General features: G+C 44.1%; 1 protein-coding gene across 8 annotated transcripts in view; it reads right to left on the minus strand.

The window, feature by feature from the left end:
- Positions 1 to 335: 335 nt before the first annotated feature.
- LOC137335843 (zinc finger MIZ domain-containing protein 1-like) overlaps positions 336 to 23,604 on the minus strand; it is a 212,301-nt gene continuing 189,032 nt past the window's right edge. For all 8 annotated transcript variants that reach the window (XM_068001309.1, XM_068001307.1, XM_068001311.1 and 5 more), the window contains 8 exons: positions 23,152 to 23,257; positions 20,466 to 20,626; positions 19,471 to 19,538; positions 18,703 to 18,771; positions 17,158 to 17,405; positions 15,516 to 15,676; positions 10,387 to 10,632; positions 336 to 1,939 (listed from right to left, as the gene is read on the minus strand). In XM_068001309.1, the coding sequence (XP_067857410.1) occupies positions 1,832 to 1,939; positions 10,387 to 10,632; positions 15,516 to 15,676; positions 17,158 to 17,405; positions 18,703 to 18,771; positions 19,471 to 19,538; positions 20,466 to 20,626; positions 23,152 to 23,257 (1,167 nt within the window). In that variant the 3' untranslated portion in view covers positions 336 to 1,831. The remainder of the gene's footprint in view (positions 1,940 to 10,386; positions 10,633 to 15,515; positions 15,677 to 17,157; positions 17,406 to 18,702; positions 18,772 to 19,470; positions 19,539 to 20,465; positions 20,627 to 23,151; positions 23,258 to 23,604) is intronic.

Below are 23,604 nucleotides of genomic sequence, written 5' to 3' on the forward strand. Positions count from 1 at the left end.
TCATTGTGAAAATTGCATATTCGTACCAATTCTTCACCCCTCTTTGTTTTGCTCAGGCCTGTAAAAAAGCTTCTCCTGCCTGCCTGCATCAGTTTTGATGGACAGTTCCACCCAAAAGTCAATCTGTCTTTCAGACACTGAATCACCCTCTGTGTATTTTCAGCATTCATGACTTTGTATCTCATTTATTTGTTTTTGATCCAATTTAAAAGCAGCAGCCCGGCTCTTCATGTCCTGGGGTTGCTGTAGAATCAAGACTTTCAATGACTAGTATAGATTACTGTATTAAAATTTAAATTCTTTCTAATAGAAAACAATAGTTTAAAAATAAAAAGTTATAGAAATTGAACAAAGCTTTTATTGTCTTACAGATTTCAATACAACCCTAGAAAATCCTAACAAAGGAGATGGATTCAATAAACTTAAAACCCAAACCTACACAACATTGATTTACATATCCTAGCCATCTTAAATAGTTCACGGACATCTTGAACTGCTTTAGCTCAACAGAACTGATGGAATATACATACCCCCCCACCCCTCCAAAGTTATGGAAGTAATCTGCACATACAGAATGTCAGGACAAAGATTATTTTACGCAATGATTGTATTGTTTTAATCCATCTCTCTCACCACAAGGTGTATAAAAATGTTGCATTTCACTTGCAATCGATGGCAGTATTAAAATGAATGACAATTGTTGTGTGCTGTTGTCAATTATTTTGCCAAAAGCCATTGCCACCCCTATTCCACAGTACTTTAGGTATAAAGGAAGAAAGCTATGTTTTTTTGGTGCCACATGGACTTGGTACAAAAACCACAGCATGTAGAACAGTATTGGTGTGTTCAGATAAGTCTACATTAAGATTAGGGAATGCTCTTTTTCAAATATACAAAAGAACAAAAAAGGTGAAAAGGGTAGGACATCAAAATGGAATAATAACACAGTACTCTGTCATTTAATCACCTCTGCGTACTCCTTTTATATTACAATGACACGACGTCCAACATTTTTACTCACAGGTTGTGAAATGTAGGCAGTGATACTGTTTCATTACAGCGTAAGAGAAGACATCATCTTTCCCCTCATGGTGCTGTAGTGTCCCTACATTGTACACTTAGAACCTCTTGTGCTTTTTTTTTGTATCTGATCATAATTCTTTTTTTTTGCGTTCTCTTCAGTAATTCTGAAGTTAGTGTTGGTGAGTCCATCCATCTCTTCTATACAGATGGAACTGTAGGGATCCAGGAAAGCCACTATACTTGATAAGGAGGTTTGCAAGTTCCCTTTTATTTTTGTTTTTCAGCTTCCTCCCTGTACAAGGCATTTGATTCCTAGGATATCACAGTCCTCACTTCATCAGTGAATGTGGAGAATAATCCACAATATTACTGAGCTGAAGAAACAACTTCTGCAATTAGTGGCCCAGGGCTAATTGTTGCATTGAAGTCTTTCCCATCTTTTGCCTTCTAATGCCTTGAAATCCAGACAAGATTTGTGGCATTAGTAGCAAAAGATTACTCTGATGATTCTTTGACAACCATTGGTAGTAGTTAGAGAATCCCTAATATCTGCTTTCTTCTAGCTTGTCAAACTTTCAAACCTGGTCCGTATCCTAGTGTTCTAAAGATATTTAGAACTCTAAAGGTGCTAGATGACATTTTACAATGGGTCTGGGAGGATCTCCTACCAGTACTGTCCACACAGACATCTGTCAATAGGTTTTCACTGCTAACAGTGCAAAGCAGTGCGCAGTCTCGGCTGAGCTTCAGTGGAGATGGAGCTAGGGATATTATGGTGGTTTCACCCGCTGTGTAAAAGGGAAGAATTTCAGTTGTTCTCAAACAAGGAGAGAAGGTCTTCATTGCTGTTGTTTGGCATGTCTGGAGGTCCTAGGTAGGACAGTAGCTCATCTGGGTTTGTGATCTCCGGAAGAAGCTAGGAAATAGATAGAAGGAAACAAAGGGAAAATTAAGATCAATTCTGTTTTTACTCTTTTCTGACAAATTAATTGAACTTTGTGTTGATGTTGGAGCTAAAACAGTTTAAAATTCCTCAGCTGAAAAAATACTAAACAAATTCCCACAGATTTTAGCCTTGAAATCCATGGGGTTGTCAGCTTTGCAAGAACACAGCTCACAGGCACCTAATTAAGAATAATAAGACTGCTCAAGTCATTCCACAAGACTAAAGGTGGCGATCTTGGTCCTTTTCCTTTATATTCTCCAAAACACATTTTGTTTACTTTCCTTTAGGGACCTTCATGACGTACTATTCTCTAACCAAAAGGGCAGGCAAATTACCTTCACTGATGACGCTGCCCACTGGTCAAACAACCTGTTGATACTCATTATCAAGGCTCCATGGTTACCGGTCACTTAGACAAGGTACCAGAGACTTAGCACCCATGGAACTATTCCCAGAAAGGAGTCAATTCCAGGGGATGTGAAGGAAGGGAGGAAATTGGCAGAAGGAAACAAAATGAACAACCTTTTTGGAACAAATACACAGTTGATGGAGTTTGGTTATTGAAGGAGTTTGGAATTCATTTCACATCCGCGGTTTCTACCAGAATGATCAGTAGTGGATTTTTCAGTGTTTGAAAACACCAATTGCTGTGTATTATCATTGCCAGGAATAGGTTAAGTAATTCCTTGTGCTCAAATCTAGCCAAAACAAATACAATCTAACGAAAGTGATTATTACATCAAGGTGCCGTCACCTTCAGGACAAAAGGAGAAGGGCAAAAAGTGGACACACACTTATTGATGGAAGAACTGCTTGGGATAGGGAGTTAGACTATGCATGGGTGGCAAAATGCAGACACGTAAGCCCAGGGTGGGGGCTGAGGTTGCCGGCAAACTGTCCTGACCCTGGTAGCGTGAGGTTCGGGTGATTTCATCTCCCGGACCTCATCTGCATGCTCCCCATCAGTTGTCTGCCTGAAACCGGTGGGCAGAAACGTCATGTCGGATGGCAGGAGGCCAGTCCCCGACACTTAGGTAAGTCACAGAGAGGGGCTTTCAAGAGGGTCTTGTGATCGATCAGGTGAGGTAAGGGGTCCTAAACTTTTCTTGTGCAGCCCAGAGGAGCACTCCTGACCCCACAAGGAAAGTAAAAGTTTACAAACTTAACCATTTGGGCCTGTCTGGCCTAGACTGTTCTTCCCACTAGGTTGACCTGTTGGGCTTCCCCGCTCAGACCACTGGTTAAAATACCAGTTTGGCTCTGATTACGTCTTCAGAGCCTGATCTGCATATTGAAAGCAGGATCCCACCACCTTCTGGCAGGTGTCTTTCTCGCACGCTCAGAAGAGCAGGTTAAAATGGAAAAAAAGAGAGGGACGTCAGCAACTAAGTCTCCCGAGTGATTTTAACTCACTGCTTGCCCAGTTTCCACTGGGAATGCAGGGTTAACATTGCCCCTATAGTCCTCAGCTGCCATCCTCTCTATCTTCTTCATTTCAAGGTGGAAGGCTTAACAGAGATTCAGGAGCAGCCCCAGTAATTACAAAATGTACACATATACATTAGGTTTTCTGTTTTTGTCAGCAGAATGGTAATGTTGATGATTTTCTTGGCAACAGAGCTTCTTCAAGAAAACAAGCAAAGAATTTGGCTTAAACTCCTGAGCTAAGGGATAGGTACCTTTTCTTTCTTACTGCAACCATACCACAGAACATTCCTTGTGATTGATAACAAATAATTCCTGTGACACTATAATTTATTGCACAAGCACTGTGAACTATCCAGGAAATGTTTACATGCTCCCAACCTATCTGAAAATTACCCATCAGCGATATACTTCTCTCCTATAAAATTACACTCAGCACTTGCCCCTCTTTCCCCCTCTCCTATTTTAGGAACCGAGGAGCAGGAGTCGGCCATTCAGCCCCTCGAGTCTGTTCCGCTACTCAATTAGATCATGGCTGAGCTGTACCTCAACTCCATATCCCTGAATACACTTGCTATCAAAAATCTATCTCAGTTCTGAATTTTTCAATTGACCCTCAGCCTCAACAGCTTTTTGAGAGAGTTCCCGATTTCCACTATCCTTTGTGTGAAGAACTATTTCCTGACATCACTCCTGAATGGCCTAACACTAGGTTTAAGGTTATGCCTCCTTCTGGATTCCCCCAGAGGAAATAGTTTCTCTCTTTCTACCCTATCAAATCCTTTAATCATCTTAAACATCTCAATTAGATCACCCCTTAATCTGCTAAACTCAAGGGAATACAAGCCTAGACGATTTTTTATGCATTCATGGGATGTAGGCATCAATGGCAAGACCAGCCCTAATTGCCCTTGAGAAGGTGGTGGTGAGCCCCCTTCTTGAACCACTGCAGTCCGTGTGGTGAAGGTTCTCCCACAGTGCTGTTAGGGAGGGAGTTCCAGGATTTTGACCCAGTGACAATGAAGGAATGGTGATATATTTCCAAGTCAGGACGGTGTGAGACTTGGAGGGGAACGTGCAGGTGGTGTTCCCATGTGCCTGCTGCCCTTGTCCTTCTAGGTGGTGGAGGTCGCTGGTTTGGGAGGTGCTATCAAAGAAGCCTTGGCGAGTTGCTGCAGTGCATCTTGTAGATGGTACACACTGCAGCCATGGTGTGCTGGTGGTGGAGGGAGTGAATGTTTAGGGTGGTGGATGGGGTGCCAATCAAGCGGGCTGCTTTGTCCTGGATGGTGTCGAGCTTCTTGAGCATTGTTGGAGCTGCACTCATCCAGGCAAGTGGAGAGTATTTCATCACACTCCTGACTTGTGCTTTGTAGATGGTGGAAAGGCTTTGGGGAGTCACTCGCTGCAGAATACCCAGCCTCTGACCTGCTCTTATAGCCACAGTATTTATGTGACTGATCCAGTTAAGTTTCTGGTCAGTGGTGACCCCCAGGATGTTGATGGGTGTTTTTGTAACTGGAAGACTGTTTCCAGTGGGGTTCCGCAGAGCTTAGCATTAGGTCCCTTGTGTTTTGTGGTATATATTAATGATTTGGATCTAAATGTAGGGGGCATGATTAAGAAGCTTGTAGATGATATAAAAATTGGCCGTGTGGTTGATAGTGAGGAAGAAAGCCGTACACTGCAAGAAGATGTCAATGGACTGGTCAGGTGGGCAGAAAAGTGGCAAATGGAATTCAATCTGGAGAAGTGTGAGGTTTGCCCTCCCCAAATGCATTACAAGGCAAGGGAATACACAATAAATGAGAGGATACTGAGAGGTGTAGAGGAACAGAGGGACCTTGGAGTGCATGTCCACAGATCCCTCAAGGTAGCAGGGCAGGTAGATATGGTGGTTAAGAAGGCATACAGGATACTTTCCTTTATTAGCTGAGGCACAGAATATAAGTGTAAGGAGTCTTACAACACCAGGTTATAGTCCAACAGCTTTATTTAAAATCACAAGCTTTTGGAGGCTTCCTCCTTCGTCAGGTGACGAAGGAGGAAGCCTCCGAAAGCTTGTGATTTTAAATAAAGCTGTTGGACTATAACCTGGTGTTGTAAGACTCCTTCCATTTGTCCACCACAGTCCATCACCGGCATCTCCACATCACAGAATATAAGAGCAAAGAGGTTAGCCTGAAACTGTATAAAACACTAGTTAGGCCACAGCTTGAATACTGCGTACAGTTCTGGTCACCACATTACAGGAAAGATGTGATTGCACGAGATGGGGTACAGAGGAGATTTACAAGGATGTTGCCAGGACTGGTGAATTTTAGCCATGAGTAAAGATGGGATAGGCTAGGGTTGTTTCACAGAATCATAGAAAATTTATGGCACAGGAGGAGACCATTCGGCCCATCGTGTCCACGCCGGCCGAAAATGAACCATCCAGCCTAATCCCACTTTCCAGCACTTGGTCCATAGCCTTGTAGGTCACGGCACTTCAGGTGCACATCCAGGTACTTTTTTAAGTGAGTTGAGGGTTTCTGTCTCTTCCACCCTTTCAGGCAGTGAGCTCCAGACCGCCACCAACCTCTGGGTGAAAAAGTTTTTCCTCAGCTCCCCTCTAATCCTTCTACCAATCACTTTAAATCTATGCCCCGAGGTTATTAACCTCTCTGCTAAGGGAAATAGGTCCTTCCTATCCACTCTATCCAGGCCCCTCATAATTTTGTTCACCTCAATTAAATCTCCCCTCAGCCTCCTCTGTTCTAAAGAGAACAACCCCAGCGTATCCAATTTTTCCTCAAAGCTAAAATTCTCCAGTCCTGGCAACATCCTCGTAAATCTCTTCTGTACCCTCTCTGGTGCAATTACATTGTATGTTTCCATTGGAACAGAGGAGGCTGCGGGGTGATTTAATTGAGGTGTATAAAATTACAAGGAGCCTAGATAGAGCGGATAGGAAGGACCTATTTCGCTTAGCAGAGAGGTCAATAACCAGAGGGTATTGGTTTGAAGTAACTGGTAGAAGGATTAGAGGGAAGCGGAGGAGAAAGTTTTTTACCCAGAGGTGGCGGGGGTCTGGAACTCACTGCCTGAAAGGGTGAGAGCGGCAGAAACCCTCAACGCATTTAAAAAGGTACTTGGATGTGCACTTGAAGTGCTGTAACCTACAAGGCTACGGACCAAGAGCTGGAAAGTGGGATTAGGCTGGATAGCTCTTTTTCCACTGACACAGACACTATGGACCGAATGGCCTTCTTCTGAGCTGTAACTTTCTCTGATTCTATGATGGTGGGGGATTCGGCGATGGTAATGCCATTGAATGTCAAGGGGAGGTGGTTCGACACTCTCTTGTTGGAGATGGTCATTGCCTGGCACTTGTCTGGCACGAATGTTACTTGCCACTTGTCAGCCCAAGCCTGGATGTTGTCCAGGTCTTGTTGCATGCGTGCATGAACTGCTTCATTATCTAAGGGGTTGCGAATGGAACTGAACACTGTGCAATCATCAGTGAACATCCCCATTTCTGACCTTATGATGGAGGGAAGGTCATTGATGAAGCAGCTGAAGATGGTTGGGCCTAGGACACGGCCCTGAGGAACCCCTGCAGCAATGTTCTGGGGCTGAGATGATTGGCCTCCAACAACCACTACCATCTACCTTTGAGCTAGGTATGATTCCAGCCAATGGAGAGTTTTCCCCGATTCCCATCGACTTCAATTTTACTAGGGCAGTCACTCTTCACCTCACCTCACCTCAGTGCAACTTGTCCTCATAATTTAATCCTTTTGGTCCTGGTATCATCCTGGTGAACCTGCGCTGCACTCCCTCCAAGGCCAAAATATTCTTCCCGAGGTGCGGCGCTCTGTACTGAACGCAGTACTCCAGATGGGGTCTAACCAAAGCTTTATATAACTGTAATATAACTTCTACCCCTTTGTATTCCAGCCCCCTTGAGATAAAGGCCAACATTCCATTCGACTTCTTAATTATTTTTTGAACCTATCCATTAGCTTTTAATGATTTCTGTACTTGGACCCCCAAATCTCTGCTCCTCCACAGTTCCTAGCTTCTTACCATTTAGAAAATACCTTGATCTGTCTTTCTTAGGTCCAAAGTGGATGACCTCACACTTCCCCACACTGAACTCCATTTGCCACAGTTTTGCCCACTCACTTCATCTATCAATGTCACATTGCATCTTTCTGCTCCCATCTACACTATTCTCTGTGGCACCTAACTTAGTGTCGTCAGCAAACTTGGATATCCTGCTCTCTATTCCTTTCTCTACGTCATTTATAAATATAGTGAAGAGCTGAGGCTCCAGTTCAGATCCCTGGGGGACACTGCTAGTCACATCCTGCCAATACATACATCGGAATACATACCCATTATCCCTACTCCCCATCTCCTACCTCCTAATCAATTCCTTATTCACGTCAAATAGGTCCATGTATTCTCATTTTTGTTCAAATAGGTCCATGTATTCTCATTTTTGTTCAAGAACATATTGGGCGCCAAATTGGGCCGTGTAGCGCCGAAACAACAGGCGCTACACGGCCTCTCCGACATCCAAGATGGCGTCTTGGATGCGCACGCATGTTTCCAGTGTGACGTGCGCCAGATGCCACCTTGGGATAGGAGTTTGTGCAGGCGCAGATAATGCACGCTGAAATCATGTAAAGTAGGAAGAAAATGGCTTCAATCAGTGTGCAACACTGATTTAAGGTGATAGACTCCATTTTGGGACTTAACGCTCAACTCAACGGACAGTCTTAACTCCGACCATCTGAACGTGTCTTAGAGTGCCTGGAAGACCCCGCACTGGCGCTATTTAATGGGACCATGCAAGATTTACAGGTTAGTGGCTGGATTATTGCTTCTGGCTGCCGAGACATTTGTAACTCTTTTTGGAGGTCTCCTACACTTCAACACTAGGACGTGGGGACATAGCCTAACATTTAGAACCAGGATGTGCAGAAGTGAAGTTAGAAAATGGTTCGACAGGCAAAAAACTGCAGACGGCAGTTGATGCTAGCTCACTTGTGAAAGTTAAATCTGAGATTGATAGATTTCTGTGAACCAAGGGTATTAAGGGATGTCGGGCTAAGGCGGGTATATGGAGTTAGGTCACAGGTCCACCATGATCTCATTGAATGGTGGAACAGGCTCGAGGGGCTAAATGCCACGGCCACTTGCTGCCTCTTGATATGCGCCACCTTCTCCTGCAAGAAAGCAGGACGTGTGTCTGGGTGATGTGCATGTTATGGTTGAATAGTTGCCAGTGTGTGTGGCCTGTGAGTTGTGGGTGAGTGGCTTGAAGTAGTGGTAATGTTTAAGGGTGAGAGGAAGCATCTGATTGGAAGAGATGAGTACTGATGGAAAGAGTTTGTTGGTATGTGGGTGATGGGGGGTGTAGTGCATGGTGCAGTTGGTAGGAGACGCCACTTGACAGGTGACCTCACTCACCCTGACCACTCATGTCAAAGCAATGAACTTCTTCCTGCACTGCATCCATGTTCATGATGCTGTGTGCCTGGCATTGACTTCGTCCCCCGCTGCCTCCCACTGCCTTTTGAGTTTGTCTGGAGGGCCTCTTGTTCCCCCCTCCCTGCGGATATACGATGTCCCTCCTTCTGTCCACCTCTTGCACCCAAAGTCTTTACTGCATCAGCAGAGAACCTTGGTGCATGCACTCTCGCAGGCCTGGTACCAACTCAGATCGGCAGATTGGTGAGGCCTGGCGTGCAGATTGCAGGATGTGGGATTTAGTAGTGCGCAACCATTAGTCAATGTTTTAACATAACTCATCAGTGTGTAAACATAGGGATGGGACCTGCATCTGTGTTTTACGTGTGCGATGTCTGATCTCCGTTCAGACAATAGACTGTTATTTCCAGCAAATAACAGGTACCCGCTACCTTTAAGAGATTTCTAAGAAACATCCTCCCTTTAAGAGATTGAGCTCCCTCTGGTGGTGGAAAGGGTGAACTGCATTGATTCCAATGCAAGGCCTGGAAAGGAACGCTGCCGATTGCGGGTAAGTTCTCTGGTGGGTCCAAACTTGCGTCCTGCCTGCGCTGGGGCCATTGGGCGCGGGGCACTACTAGCGCATTGCGCTATGCGCATCCAAAAACGGCCCCTATCGAATTTTTCCCCCATTGTTTCCGAAATCTGTCTCAAACAATCTCAAGAAATTTGTTGCCTTTGGGACTCATGTTGTCCTGCTTCTCCCCTCTATGTGAAAATTAACGTCTGTCATTATAACCACTCTGTATTTGCAATAAGCTTTCTCTTGAAAATGGCCATATTTTGCTGCAGTATGGTCCATGGATGCCAGCACTCCTTTTGTACCTTGCCCAAGTGGTCATTCTTTTTGTGTGAACCTAGACAAGGTTGACAGGCTATTCAACTGTGATGGACAGCCTGTCTTGTCCTCACCCAATATCCAAGCACACACACACTTCTCAGGGGGAGTGAATGAATAGCAATAAGGAATAAGAACCCTGCCCGATTTTTCTCTTGCCTAGTCCATGGACACTGACACCAGTATAAATTCGGTCCAGATCAACCACGTAAGCACAGACCTGGAATGAAATCTGGCACCACACCAAGTGGAGCTGTGGTTGGTGAAGAGAGATGGGGATGAAGATTCTGTTCGCATTTATTTCTACAGAAATATTTTGGTGTAAGATTTTTCAGGACAAAAACAGTCAAAGCTACAGACTGCTTATTAACACAGGTTCCTTTCGAGAACTGTGGAAATGTCCAATAGGGAAAGAGCATGCACAATGCAGCTTACCGAAACTGAAGTCCCAAGATAAAATCCCTAACATTTATGCCACAGGAGTTGGAATCTTGGTTGCACTATTCATTGTATTAAGAGTTCCTGACCTTTCAGTTCGAAGCAAAGGTAAAGTTTTGTGGCTGACATATTATTCACTGAAAAGAAGCTGCTGATAGTACATGAAGGGGTAATGAAAAAATGCTACACTTACTTCCAGAGAAGGTTCTGGAACATCAGCTGCTCCCTGGCCACTTGTCTGACCTTCCATAACTGAGGATGGGTTGAAGGTCAATTCGCTGTGTGAATGGGCACTGGAGCCTGCCTGCTGGAGCTGCCGTGGGTGCTGGGAAGGGCTTCTGTGGTGCAGTGACTGCCCCGATTGGGTGCCAAGGTGAGGTGCATGGACTCCTTGCTGCAGAGTAGTGTGGGATTGATCCATTGTGCCAGAATGAGGGATCTGTGGACAAAAAAAGATAAAGACAGAAATTACATCAAATAATGGGACGATCATAGACGTGCAAACCTTTCCCAGGCTATTTAACTGGCGATGGGAAGAGTACAATGCATTACACAATGATCCAAAAGTGTGGCAATACAACCCAATACAAGACCTGTGACATGGAAGCAAGAACGAAGAGACCACAGTCCATCATGGGTGGCCTTGTAGGGATAGGCACTGGCTGATATAGTACTATAGCCCCAGAGGGCCCAGGTTCAATTCCTCATTTGCTAGCTGATCTCAGTTGGGGCAACAGTTGGAAATGCTCGTACGTTCGTAATCTATGGGGTATACAATATAGGAGATTAGCTGGGGCAAGCATTATGTAATTGTGAAGACTGCTATCTGTGTGTGTATATATATATATATATATATATTAAAAAAATATACATACGCACACACTTTTGTTCTTTTTCCAAATTTCTCTCCTGTCTCTTGGTGGGGTACTGTTCCTTGGGGGCCAACAGTTCTACAGCACCATATCCAAGTGGTTATTCTTTATGAGAGAGCCTGGACAGTGAGTATGGGGGGAGTTATTCAAACACAGAGGGCATCACAGCTGAGCTGAATACGCTCTCTCTGCTAACTTCAGCATTTTTAAAATTTATACTTCCACCTCCCATTCACTTGTAATGTTTGTACCACTTTCGAAGTGTGTAAACTGCAATTCCCATGCTGATGATGCTCGAGGGTAAATTAACCCACAAACAACGATGTCATGAGAGTTGAAAAAAAAAATCACTGTTTTGTGATTATTTACGAAGCATAAAGAAAAATGTTTCAGCATCATTCCCATTCGTGTCGCTGATTTTTTGGGGAATGGATTGCAGAGTGAATTGGACAATGGTCTTTCACCTCTGAGGGTTAAATTCAAATGCAGCCATGAATGATGGGATCGAACTCTCCATTGGCTGGTGGCTGTCAGGATCCCATGTAAAATGAGTTTGGGCAGACTCAATCCAGTTCGTCGTCGGCACGGGCGCACAAAAATGAAACTGCAGCTGATTTTGCATTAATTGACAACCTCATTCAGGTGGTTGACATTGATCCTCGGAGAATGTTTCAATGGTGCTATTGTGATGCTCTTCTTCTGAGGTTGGGGCTGAGGAACAAAGAGGGAGCTCCACTCTGTTTCTAACCCTATTCTGTACCTGACCTTGGAGTGCTTAATGTTGACACTTTTGCCTGAAATAGAAAGTGTTCCATTCATTAGGACCAATATCCTTCTTCGTGATGAGCACAAGATTTACAAAAAAAAACCTAGTCAGTTCTCTCGGTAAGCTCGGGGTACACTCACACCAGTTCGCTAATTTTGAAGTGTAAATCCAAAGTTAGATCGCACGAGGAAGTGGAAAACAGCTGGGTGCTTCAAACCCAGACTGCACATCCCTGACCACACTGTAAATGCGGTCTTCAGCAGTTTGGGTTCCAAACTCTTGATTACAGGCAGCCTTCGCCAAAATGTCACAATGCTTGAAAACGGGCTGCAAAAAGAGGAAGTAAGATGGATTTTGACGAGGCAGGGTATTGGGACTCTACTGTTATACATTGCATTTATTGTGTGGTAAATTCAGCATTAAACATGACAACTTTATTCTTCCCCGAAGCTGAGGGATACTCACTTCCAACCCGTGAGAGACAGTATATGCAAACAATTTGTAACTCTTAATAAGAGACAGATTAGCTGTTGACCCAGAGTTTACCCAAGTGTAAAATACTTGTTACTGTTTTCGCTTGTCAAAATGCCAAATGCAGGTTATGCTGGATGAGAAGGTGTTGTATATACAGCTGTACCAGTGTCAGTGGAAAGCAACAATCTGAAGGGAGTGTTGCAAGCTCCCCTTTCCTTGGAATACAGCAAGAACAGAGGCAAAGTTTATTTCCTATCTTCTGCACAGCGATAGCCAGCTAGAAACAGCCATCTTAGGACTTTTACCAAACATTCTTTAAAGACTGGTAATCTTGTAACAGAGACTGAAGTCATCTTTTGCTGGGGCGCATATTAGAGACATATTTTACAATTGGTTACGTCCAATTAATGGAAGTCGGCAAAACCAAAATTAAAAATGGGCAGAGATTCATTGCACCAGACTTTCTCCCATGCACATTATCCGGTCTTATCATACATAAAATGGGCATCCAGTGCTGCTCAGGTGTGTATATGGAAGTGTATTTAAGGAGCCCTGTAGCAGCATTTTGAGCCTATTTTAAATCCTTTCTCTCATTTCTTTTCTGTTCATGATGTGGAGATGCCGGTGATGGACTTGGGTTGACAATTGTAAACAATTTTACAACACCAAGTTATAGTCCAGCAATTTTATTTTAAATTCACAAGCTTTCGGAGGCTTCCTCCTTCGTCAGGTGAACGATGTGAAAAAAGCGTTCACCTGACGAAGGAGGAAGCCTCCGAAAGCTTGTGAATTTAAAATAAAATTGCTGGACTATAACTTGGTGTTGTAAAATTGTTTACAATTCTTTTCTGTTAGTTGGTCAGGAAGCTTTGTGCCAAGTGTCCATTATTTTATTGTGTCCACCATATTGGGGGGACAGTGGGTTTCCCAGAGGAAACCACCTTTTACTTGCATTTTTTGGAGGAGCCATGGAGAGATGGCAGGCAAGTCAGCCTGCACCCATCTGACAATGCCTTTCCATCCCCATTTACAAGCAAGGTGCACCTACTTGAAAACGACCACGCAAAACTGTTAATATAGGGTGTTCTGGGACGGTAGACAGCCAACTACAGAGGTGTGTCATCTGCTGCAAGGATACTGCAACTAACATGCAACATAGTGCTGTACTGTCAGGACCTCACAGTCTGCCTACTTCCAGGCATGCTGCAACACTGTCCTTTGGGGACAAAAAGAGGGTACCCTGGAGTGGAAAGCAGGGCAACCCTCTTCACTGCCGCTTCAGTCCGCACCACCTCTATTCACCAGCCATTAAACAGGGAGCTGGAATGTTGCATCACTTTATCACTTGGCCACAGACTCATTTTCTTCCCTTCACATTTATTGCGCTAGTCACTGGGTTTTTCCAGTCATTTCTGTTATCCAAAGAACTTTTGCAAAACCGGAAACAAACATTAAAAATATTAGCAGATACCAACATTTTTATCCCCATATGAGGTCAGTTAACTTTAAGTGGTCGCATCCCGATAAATTTAACCATCACCTCTTCTCTAGATCGGGGGTATCAAACTTAATTTACATGGTGGGCCTGATCTGACATCCTGGTACTTGGCATGGGCCAAATTCAGCGAAAGTTATTTGGACACATTGGGGGTAGAAATTGGTAGGCGTCTTGCCTTTTTTTGGGTGTAAAATGGACGCAATATCTGGGCTTAAGGTGCTGCACCTAATCTGCGTCGGTGGCAATGGCCCCCACCATATTGGTCCTCAGTGTACTTAACCAGATCTGGCGGCTGCCTGAAATCAGTGTTGGATCAATTTAAATATGCGAAGAAGGATTCTTTGCCTGTTTCAGGACTCTTCTGCAAAATGTGTGAAAAACTAAAGGGAGCATGCACCTTGCAAGCTCCGACTAGTTTTTCCAGATCTACAGTGGCCTAAACAGCGGTCCTTAAAGGGACTGCTGAAGAAATGTTTGGGAAAGTGTTTTTTTTTACTTCCCCTTCCGTAGAGTGTGGAAGGACAGGAGCGCTCCTCACAACACCACAGTGGGCCACTACCGGCCCCTACTCGGCCCTCCTGCATCTCCTCCATGTATTCGAGCTTGTGATACTCCCTGTGTGCAAGGAGAATTGTCGGTCTCTGTCCCCTTGTTCCCCATTCGCCCATCAGTGGAAACAAGCTTACACGATTTACCCACAGTAAGGTCCCCGGGTTTCACTCACCCCATTACTGGCTGCTCCTCTCTCGTCACTGCTCCCAATCACCATGTTGCTGCTGCTGCTCCCTGCTCTGCAGAAAATGCTGGGCTCCACGCCCATCCCATCCTTCCCTCCCTCTCCCCCCCCCCCCCCCGCCCAACCCCCATCCAAGCCCCAATCCTCACGACCCTCAGTTTCCCTCTCTCCCCCTGCCCCGAGCCCCAATCTCCCGACCCCCCTATTTCCAATCTTTTGAACCAGCCATCTCAATCGCAGCCTCCTGACAGCACCGCCCCCACCCGCCACCCAAGTCCCAATATTAATCTCCCGACCTTAACCTTGCAACTCCCACCCCCGTCCCGACCTTTATCTCGCGACCCCTAGTCTCAATCTGTTTCCTGACACGCACCCCCCCCCCTCTCAGTACCAGTCTTAATCTTGCAATCCTCCAATCTTAATCTCACGACCTCCGATCTTACACTCCACTGTGTGCCGGTGGGGGAGGGGTGACATTGCGGAATGGGGCCGATGCTGCGGCACGAATTTTAAAAGGTGCAGTTCTCACAGGCTGTTAGAATTGTGCTGCTGGTATTCTGAATCAGCCTGTTTTTACTCTGTAAATGTCCAGTTGCTCAGGAGTGACTTTACACTTCTGGTCCATGGACTTCAATCAACTTACAGGCCACCAAAATTCAGCAATGTCAGTGGGATCCATTTACATTTGCTGTCACCCCCATATCAGCTAGGGCTGTTTTCCTTCTGCTCTCTAGTATACTTGAACCAGAAGATGAAGTCATTTTGTTGATGATAAATCTCATGTTGACATTGACGAGATTTGATATTCTCTTAATTGATAGAGTAGGGTTGAGTGTGAATACCAGATGAAACTAATTTGAATTTTGGTCTCTGGTGCAGTAGGTGCTCCGCTGCTTTAGCATTGTAACTACTCAGCTGCCTCAGTGACTAAGCTCTAAGGACACAGCAAAAAATGTTTCAAGGTGCAAAGCCTTACCTGATCTGGCATGGAGTGCCCCAGGGACTTGTCAGAAGTCATATTTGACATATCTGGTGGGTAGGACAGTGGTGGTCCGTGCATAAACTCGTTAATGGATGTGTTGGTAGGATTGCCATGGGGGAAATCAGGAAAGTTCCCCTGCCCAGAATAAACGGCATCTGTTGAAAATAAAAAGCAGTGCTGTCACCAGGCTTTGCGCGTATTATACCGATGCACTGTGGAGAAAAACACACTAACTAAATACACTTTAATGTTCTGCAATACTCTTCATTGATCCCTAAATTGCTCCTACCTCAATGATAGGTCTGTACCCACCAGTACTTTACCTAGTGATATACAGCTTAAAATACTCTGTCCAGATAGCATACAAATCTATATTTGTACTCCTGGTGCTTTTTACAGTCCAAGTTAACGATATGAAAATTTCACACACTGTTATACTGTACTGAAATCTTGGTGACAATTAAAACCACACTTTGGAAATGCGTAAACGTTCTAATTGGTAATCGGTCCTTGATTTTATATTCGCCAAATGTACAGAATCAAAGACATGTCTTAACTTGCAACCTTGGCTTAACTGTTAACAACCACTGATGTTGGGCATTATCATAAAGAGATGGGTCTCACACCGCACCTGATAGTCCCCACTCAGGGACTTCTCTATGTCAGGTATTCTTCTGGGAGGCCCCAAGCAGAGGCATGTAGCTTTGGAAGGAAGATTTAACGAGGTACCTCCTTACTGGCTGGTTACACAACATCACTAGTGGGGCCCCAAGCGGGTCACATGCCCTTTTGGTTGGAACTGAATGTGCATTGTGGAAAAGAAACTGTGTTGAAATCAGTAATAAAAATGAATCCTTTCAGTAGCCATGTGCACCCTTGCCTTGCAGTAATATAACTTCATACTCACCATGAGCATCACTGCTGGAGACCCACCAGTACATTAAAAAAATGGAACTCTTACTTTGGAATAAAATTTCAATGCACTATATCATTGTCTCCTGGAGCATTTCTAATTGCTAAAGTTGATTATAATGTCGACTTTGATTAATGCCCAGAATAACAAAAGTGATTTATTCAGACTCAGACTAGTCACTGGTTGGGACAAAAAGTGAGAGGTGGACACCCCTGATATGTATAGATATCATAGATGAAGCTTACCAGAGCATGGAACAACTCACTTATAAATTATGGAATGTGGATGTGAGTACTGGCAGAAATGATAATGAGGGAGAAATCCACCGCAGGGAACTGAACTGATGCTGAGAAAAATCAGGATTATTGTTGATGTTTTCGTTTGTCTGACATTTAAAAAAAGGGGGAAAAATAGGAAAATCCACAAAAGGAAATGTGTGGATAAATGTCTTGTTGATAGGTTTACTGATGCAGTTGTGCATTCAGGAGATAGCTTCGAAATTGAAATGCCGAGGAAATCCTGCCAAAGATTAGAATATCTGCAGATTTCTTCACCTTCAATCCCCTATATTTATGTGGGATTTTATAGGTGTAACTAAAGTAAACACTGAAAATTGGAAACCTGTAAGGATCTTTCTGAGCAAACTGACTTTCTATCTACCAGTATGTCACTGTGCTGGTCTGGAGGAGCAGCAGCACAGCCTTCTGCGGCAGATGTACTTACTCTGATGAGCATAGTCACTGTTATTACTGCCCCCTGGTGGCAGTGACAGAGATGGGTAGGGAGATGTTCCTGGACCCAGTGCTGCAATCATCTCCATTACGTTCGGCATGATCATCTGGCTGGGGCTCATCGTCTTACACCTCTTGGCCATCGGACCATCTGGGTCGTCCTTAATGTGAATGTCTGACTTCACTGGTACCGGCCTCCAGCTGCATGTCGGGTCGATTGTGACCTCTTCGAACTCCGTGCTAGGGAAATTAAACAGAAATGTAACCGTTTCTCGTCCAACTGCTTTCAGGTTGCTGTACTCTGACCATTCTGCGTCCATTTCTGTATATACTGCATATGAAAATGTGAAAAGCCGATTGGGCACCACAATTCGTCTGAGTGGCCTCGGCCAGGGAGGGTGTAGTAATTTGAAATCAGGCAGGGTTCCAGCTCCTCAGCAGTATCCAGCAACTTCTGCTGACGTGCACACGGATAGAGATACCATCCACAATGAAATGGCCTGTCAATGCTCACTGTCGAGGCTCATTTTATGAAAACTTGCCGTTTAAATGGATTGCTATAGCCAATATCCATACACAGGTTTCACCTCAGAGTCAGGAGTGGAAACTGTAGCCAGTGTATTCCCACCACTGCCAGAAGCCCAACTGTTGCACCATAACTCACCACCACCTTCTCAAGGGCAATTAGGGATGGGCAATAAATGCCGGCCTCGCCAGCGACGCCCACATCCCATGAACAAACAAAAAAAGATGTCCCCTTTTCATCAGATGCTCCCTGATTTTGTAGGTGCATTCAATTCTGGCCTGAATATTTTGCAATTTTAAAAATGTCCTCCAAGCACAAACTATTGAGTTTTGGTTTAGAGTTACAGAAATAAAGCAAGACTGAAAAATTAATTTATATTTTATCGTTTCTCAGTCCAAGGGATCAATGTTGAGGGAGTGGCTCATAGACACCACCTCCTACTGCATAGGCACAACCACTAACAAAATGGTGGCAAGAACACCAGCCATCCCACCCAAATCCTCGCTCTCCCCTCATGCATGCCCCACGCTCTGTAACTTTTCATTAACCTCATTATTGCTGCAGATAACAAACACAGTGTTCAGCATGCAGATTCTTTCAGTAAGGTTTGTACTTGCAATACATAGCTAGCTTTGAAAAACAAACGTAAAAGGAATGTGTTCCTAAGCAGTATTTTGATTTGCTGTTCAAAGACCATCACTGCAGCCGGTCCATAGCCAGCCGCCAGGTCAGACTGCCTGCTCGCATTCAACTATCAGCAGCTGGCTGCCAGCTCGCAGAAAAACACCTGAGTTCGTCCACAGCAAGACCAAAGGGAAGGAGGAATGATGGTGGAATTTCAGTGCCTCAGGTTACAGGAGGTTCTCTTAACTTTAAGGTTGTACAGTGCTTTAGGACATTAGACTGTATATAGTGGTCCGTGAGTTGGCCAGTCATTGAGCATTGGTATCCACACAACTACAGAGGAAACATTGCTGACGTCACAAACAAAATAGTAACACATTCACTTACTTCTGAATGGCTGCCAAGATGCCCCACATGTACTGGTCTACCTCCAGCCCTTCCAGCAGTGCTGTTTTACTGTTAAAAATAAGAGAGAAATATATTAAAGGCCAAAGTTAATAAAACACAGTGCAGATCTACAACTCCAAACTAACAGCACTACAGGGTTGATTTTTCAAATGCATGGAGCTTCAACTGGAGGGTCTGAGGAGCCCGATACTATACCGAGAGCAAATTTCTCAACTGATCCTCCGGCCAGGACTTGGAGCCTCCTGGCAGCTGCTCTCCAGCAGCAGCCATAAGGCCCTGAGGATGATGGCCAGAACTGCATCTGCCGGCCTCTGCTGTTTGTCAGTGCAAGGCCCCACCAGGGTGGACCGAGTGAGGTGTCGAACAGTGGGGGTAAAATTGTGTCCCGAGCCCTGAAGAGGAAAAATCAGGCAAGGTTGATTGTGGTCCAGTGATCCCTGCTGGAAAGTACACAGTATGTGGATATCAAGTGAGGACAGATTTGGAATGAGCTGTGGCAGCCCCCACAATTGAATATCTTGCCAACACTCATTGTTCAGGCTAACAAATAAAGAAAGGAAACTTCGTTGAGGTACCATAAGACTCCAGTGGCTGTGGAATTGTACCCGGACTATTGAGGAGACAAGGGGGAGACAAGTGGAGTCTTTTTTTTAGAACAGAGCTGATACCAATTGTAATTCTTTTTTCACTGCTTTCTCTACTGACTCTACCAATGAGGAACCAAATGAAGATACACTTTGCACTTACTTGCACACCGGACACCTCCACGTTCCTCGCTCACAGTTCAACTGTAGATAGGACTCAAGATCAAAACACTGGTAAGGACAAGAAAGCATTGTTAGGCTCATTGATCCTGTATTGCAATTACCCAAATGTGAAACACTTTGAGGGTGAAATCCCTTTTATCGATAATTTTAAATGAACTCTTTATTTCAATACAAAACTAGAAATCTTATTTAATATGTACTTTATGTGTATATTTGGGAATGATACAGAGCGTGCAGCAGTAGTCAGAGAATCTGTAATGGTATAGTACCCACACTACGCAATGGATGTTTACGCTCAGATTAACGAGTATGTACTAGTTGCGCACACGAATGGTAATGGATCAGTACCCACGGTATGTATTGGATGCGTGCACTCTAACGATAATACAGCGACCCTGGGGAATCTTACTTTGTACTGGCAGAAACTTTTTTCACTAAAGGTATGAGCAGGATGACTTTCAAACCCTTTATAATTTACCCAATTGATGTTTTTTTAATTGAAACCAGGCCGTCTATGACCAGAAAATTGAACACACACCCACGAGTGAGCAAACAAGATAAATATGGAAACACAAACTGTTACAATATTTTTTATTGCATGCATGCACACCTCGGGTCCATCAAAGAAAATAGATAGGAATTGTAAGTGTCAGCGCTGTCTCAAGCAATTCATTCCTTTCATTTTCCTCTCCTCCTCCCCAAGACGCTGACTTGGGTGAGACAATGTGAACACTGCATCGTTATCCTTAGTGTATGCATCCACAGCAGGTGATGTGCAACCGTACCCCAGTCCAACTGGCAGACTCTCCTGTGTGAGCCTTGATAATGGCCTGGATTTTCCGATCTGGAGGCAATGCTGGGTGTCCACTTCAAGAGTAAGGGGAGAGAAATTGCTGCGGTACCTGCCGAAGCAGTCGGGGAGAGGAGTGCTATTGTCGTGATCAGGGACAATGTAAGTTTGTCAGTCCCACTGACCTGTATGTGCTTACAGTCGTGTCCTCGTGCTGGAAGCTGGATTCGTCTGAATGTGATCGGACATTTCAGGGACACTTTAATTGCTGTTTGTTCAACACCATCCTCTCCATTCAGCCCAGGGTTACCTGATGACACTGCACTGCTGCTGAAATTCCGCTTGACTGTTACATTGAAAAATAAAACGTTTGCAAGTTTAAAAAATTACATCCTGCAGAATGTACAGCAGCTTTATTGATACAATGAATCCGACTTAATTTTTCATCCCCTCGTCTGATGGCACTCATTATTGCTAGGGTACAGTTCCTGCAGCCTTGCAGTGCTCCAGTGCCTCATCCAAGTGACCGTATTTCAACATTTGCGAATCTAGACAGTAAGTCAGCAGAATATTTTGCTGCAGGGGGGGGTATCACCGCCAAGCCTGCTGTTCTCCACCAATATCCAGACACATTCCTTGCGCTAGGGGTCATTAGATAGTGAACACCAGAGAATCCTGGCTAATTTTACTCCCTTTGAAGCCCTGTTACAAGAACTCTGTATTCTGCTTACCCGCTTGCCTTAAGCAGATCATTTTTTCTCAGAAGAATCAGGTTTTAAAATTTGACATTTTGAGGTTTCTCCCAACACTCATCACAAATACAGCTTCCACAGGCAAGTCCTCATTTCCTAAAAACCAGAACTTAAACCGTATGCATGAAGTGAATGGGGTAGCATGCTGAGTATGGAATTCCCATTGTATATCTCTGGTCCCTCAACAGGCAGAAAACACCATGCTGACTGTCCAGATGTTTCAGGCTAAACCATAAATTTATGCAGAAGCAAAAAAAAACCAACCAAATAAAGGGTTAGACAACACATAAATGTCAATGGTACTACTGTTTCCTGAAACTAAAATAACATAGTGTTTGAATTCTTAAGAGTCCTTTGACTGAGTTATTTGACATCTCTTATGTGGGGCATACATCGGCTTCCATAGAGTTCTGTCTCACCCAATAAAATGGGACTACATTTCAAACAGGTGCATGGAAAATGAATGAGATCTGGGGGTCCTGACTGACAATAAATTGAAGCTGTCACAACGATGCTGAGTGGCTGTGAGTAAAGCAAATGTTGGGATGTATTAAAAGGTCAACATTGAGCTGAAATAGTGAGGTAATCCTGCCACTTTATAAATCATTGGTGCAACTGCACTTGGAATACTGTGTACAGCTCTGGTCGCAACAATACAAAAAGATAGTGCAGCTATTGAAAGGATACAGAAGAGAGCAACCAGAATGATTGAGGGGATGAAGGCATTGCAGCATGAGGAGCGATTATGTAAATTGGGCATGTTCTCACTGGAAAAGAGGTGGTTATGAGTGACATGCTTGCTGTTCTTAACAGGGACTAGATAATGTGGACCATGGCAAGCTGTTTCACGTTGTCCAGAATAATAGAACCAGAGGACACGAACTCCGCTTGAAAGGGGGTTAAATTCAAAACTAATCAGCGGAAACAATATTTCAGTGAGTGAGTGGTCAATCTACGGAACAGCCTCTCGAGCGAGATAATAGAAGCAGTTCGTACTGATTCATTCAAATGCAAATTAGATAGATTTCTTTCAGAAAATAACATTTTGGGATTCAGTGTGTGAGTAATTTGAGACATGACGTGGTGAGTGCAGCAGGCTTGAGGGGAACAGGTGACTTTGGACCTATGGTTCTCAAAGCTCTCCATCACTGGGGGTTTTTCCTCACCTCATGTCTGGGTCTGTTGGAGACTCATGGATAGAGATTGATCGCTATGATTAGTCAAAACTCCATTATCATTATATCATGCAACTACCAGGATGGTTAAAGGCGAACTAGATGGACCGCAGCCCTTTTCCATCGAGCAATTCTTATTTTCCTCTGTAACTAAAAATATGTTGAAAGCCTGCAGTAAATATACCTAGTTTGGGAGCTTCTGACACCTCAGAACAAAGGCACATCATAGACAAATATCCCAAGAGGAATCCCTAAATCTTTTCTCAACAGATCGGTAATCAACAATTAATTGGGGAAACTGTTTTGAGGGTTTTCTTGATTTACTGTCATAACCTTGGCAAAACCCTTGGAGAATCGGCACAAATGGCCGTTTTTAGCCATTTAAACTGGGGATTTCGCCAGTTATGGTATGAGAACCCCAAGGAAATTCCAGATTTTTATCTCTATCGTCCAGGGAAGTTCAAGTTGTCTGATGAGTTGATCAGACTATTGGAATTTCATCCTCTTTTAATGGCCATAGCAATCACGGACAATTAGCTCCTGCCTGCCCCTACCAATAGGCACATTGAGAGCAAAGTGATGTAAAATGTTACTCCCGATGGAGGCAATTCTGAAGTGAGTGGGATTGGAAAATTAAAAATTAGGAAGTTCGGAGTAAGAGGGGATATCAGGTGTAACTTTTAAACCTTTGAAGTAATAGATTGTGGATAAGTTACTGCAGAAGGACATTAAAGCAGACAGCATAAATGGGCTCAAGAGACAATTGGATGTGTTTCTGGTGAGAGAAGGGATTGAAGGACATCGTTGGTGAATGGGGTTGTTCTGTGAAAAAAGGATTGTTGAACCTATTGGCCATTTCCTACTCCTAAACATTCTTCTGTTCTTGGAAAATTCTTGACAGCGTGTTTTCTCCAGATTTGACCACACATTTGGTGAGTACTCACTTTTTGTTATACAGTGCTCTGCGGGCAGAAGTCTCTTTTTCAGCAGGCCTTGTAATACTGATCGAACTGAAGGTCTGTGCACTAACTGTAGCACAAACAGATGTGACTGCAAGAAAAGCAACAGAGTGTGGTTTAATCAACAGCAGGAGAATTGCTCCAGACTCACAAAGTGTCTCCATATGGAAATGCAATTAAGAGTCTGTTTTTAAAGCGATTTGTTTGTAAAATGCCTCCACAGAGGAACCTCGTTACCTTGTTGATGTGACTGGCTAAACCCCTCACTGTAATAATGGGGCAATTTCCCAAGCAGTGACTACAAATGCTGAACGTGCACATTCTAAATTCCTGCCTGTGCTATTTTAACCCTTCAACAGATCAACAGCATTTGAAAAAAAGTGCAGAGTGGAATTTAGTATGAGTGCGTTAAGTGTTTGTCTCTGAACAGCACCGTTC

Source organism: Heptranchias perlo, chromosome 20 (genome assembly GCF_035084215.1).
Source record: "Heptranchias perlo isolate sHepPer1 chromosome 20, sHepPer1.hap1, whole genome shotgun sequence".
Lineage (NCBI taxonomy): Eukaryota > Metazoa > Chordata > Chondrichthyes > Hexanchiformes > Hexanchidae > Heptranchias > Heptranchias perlo.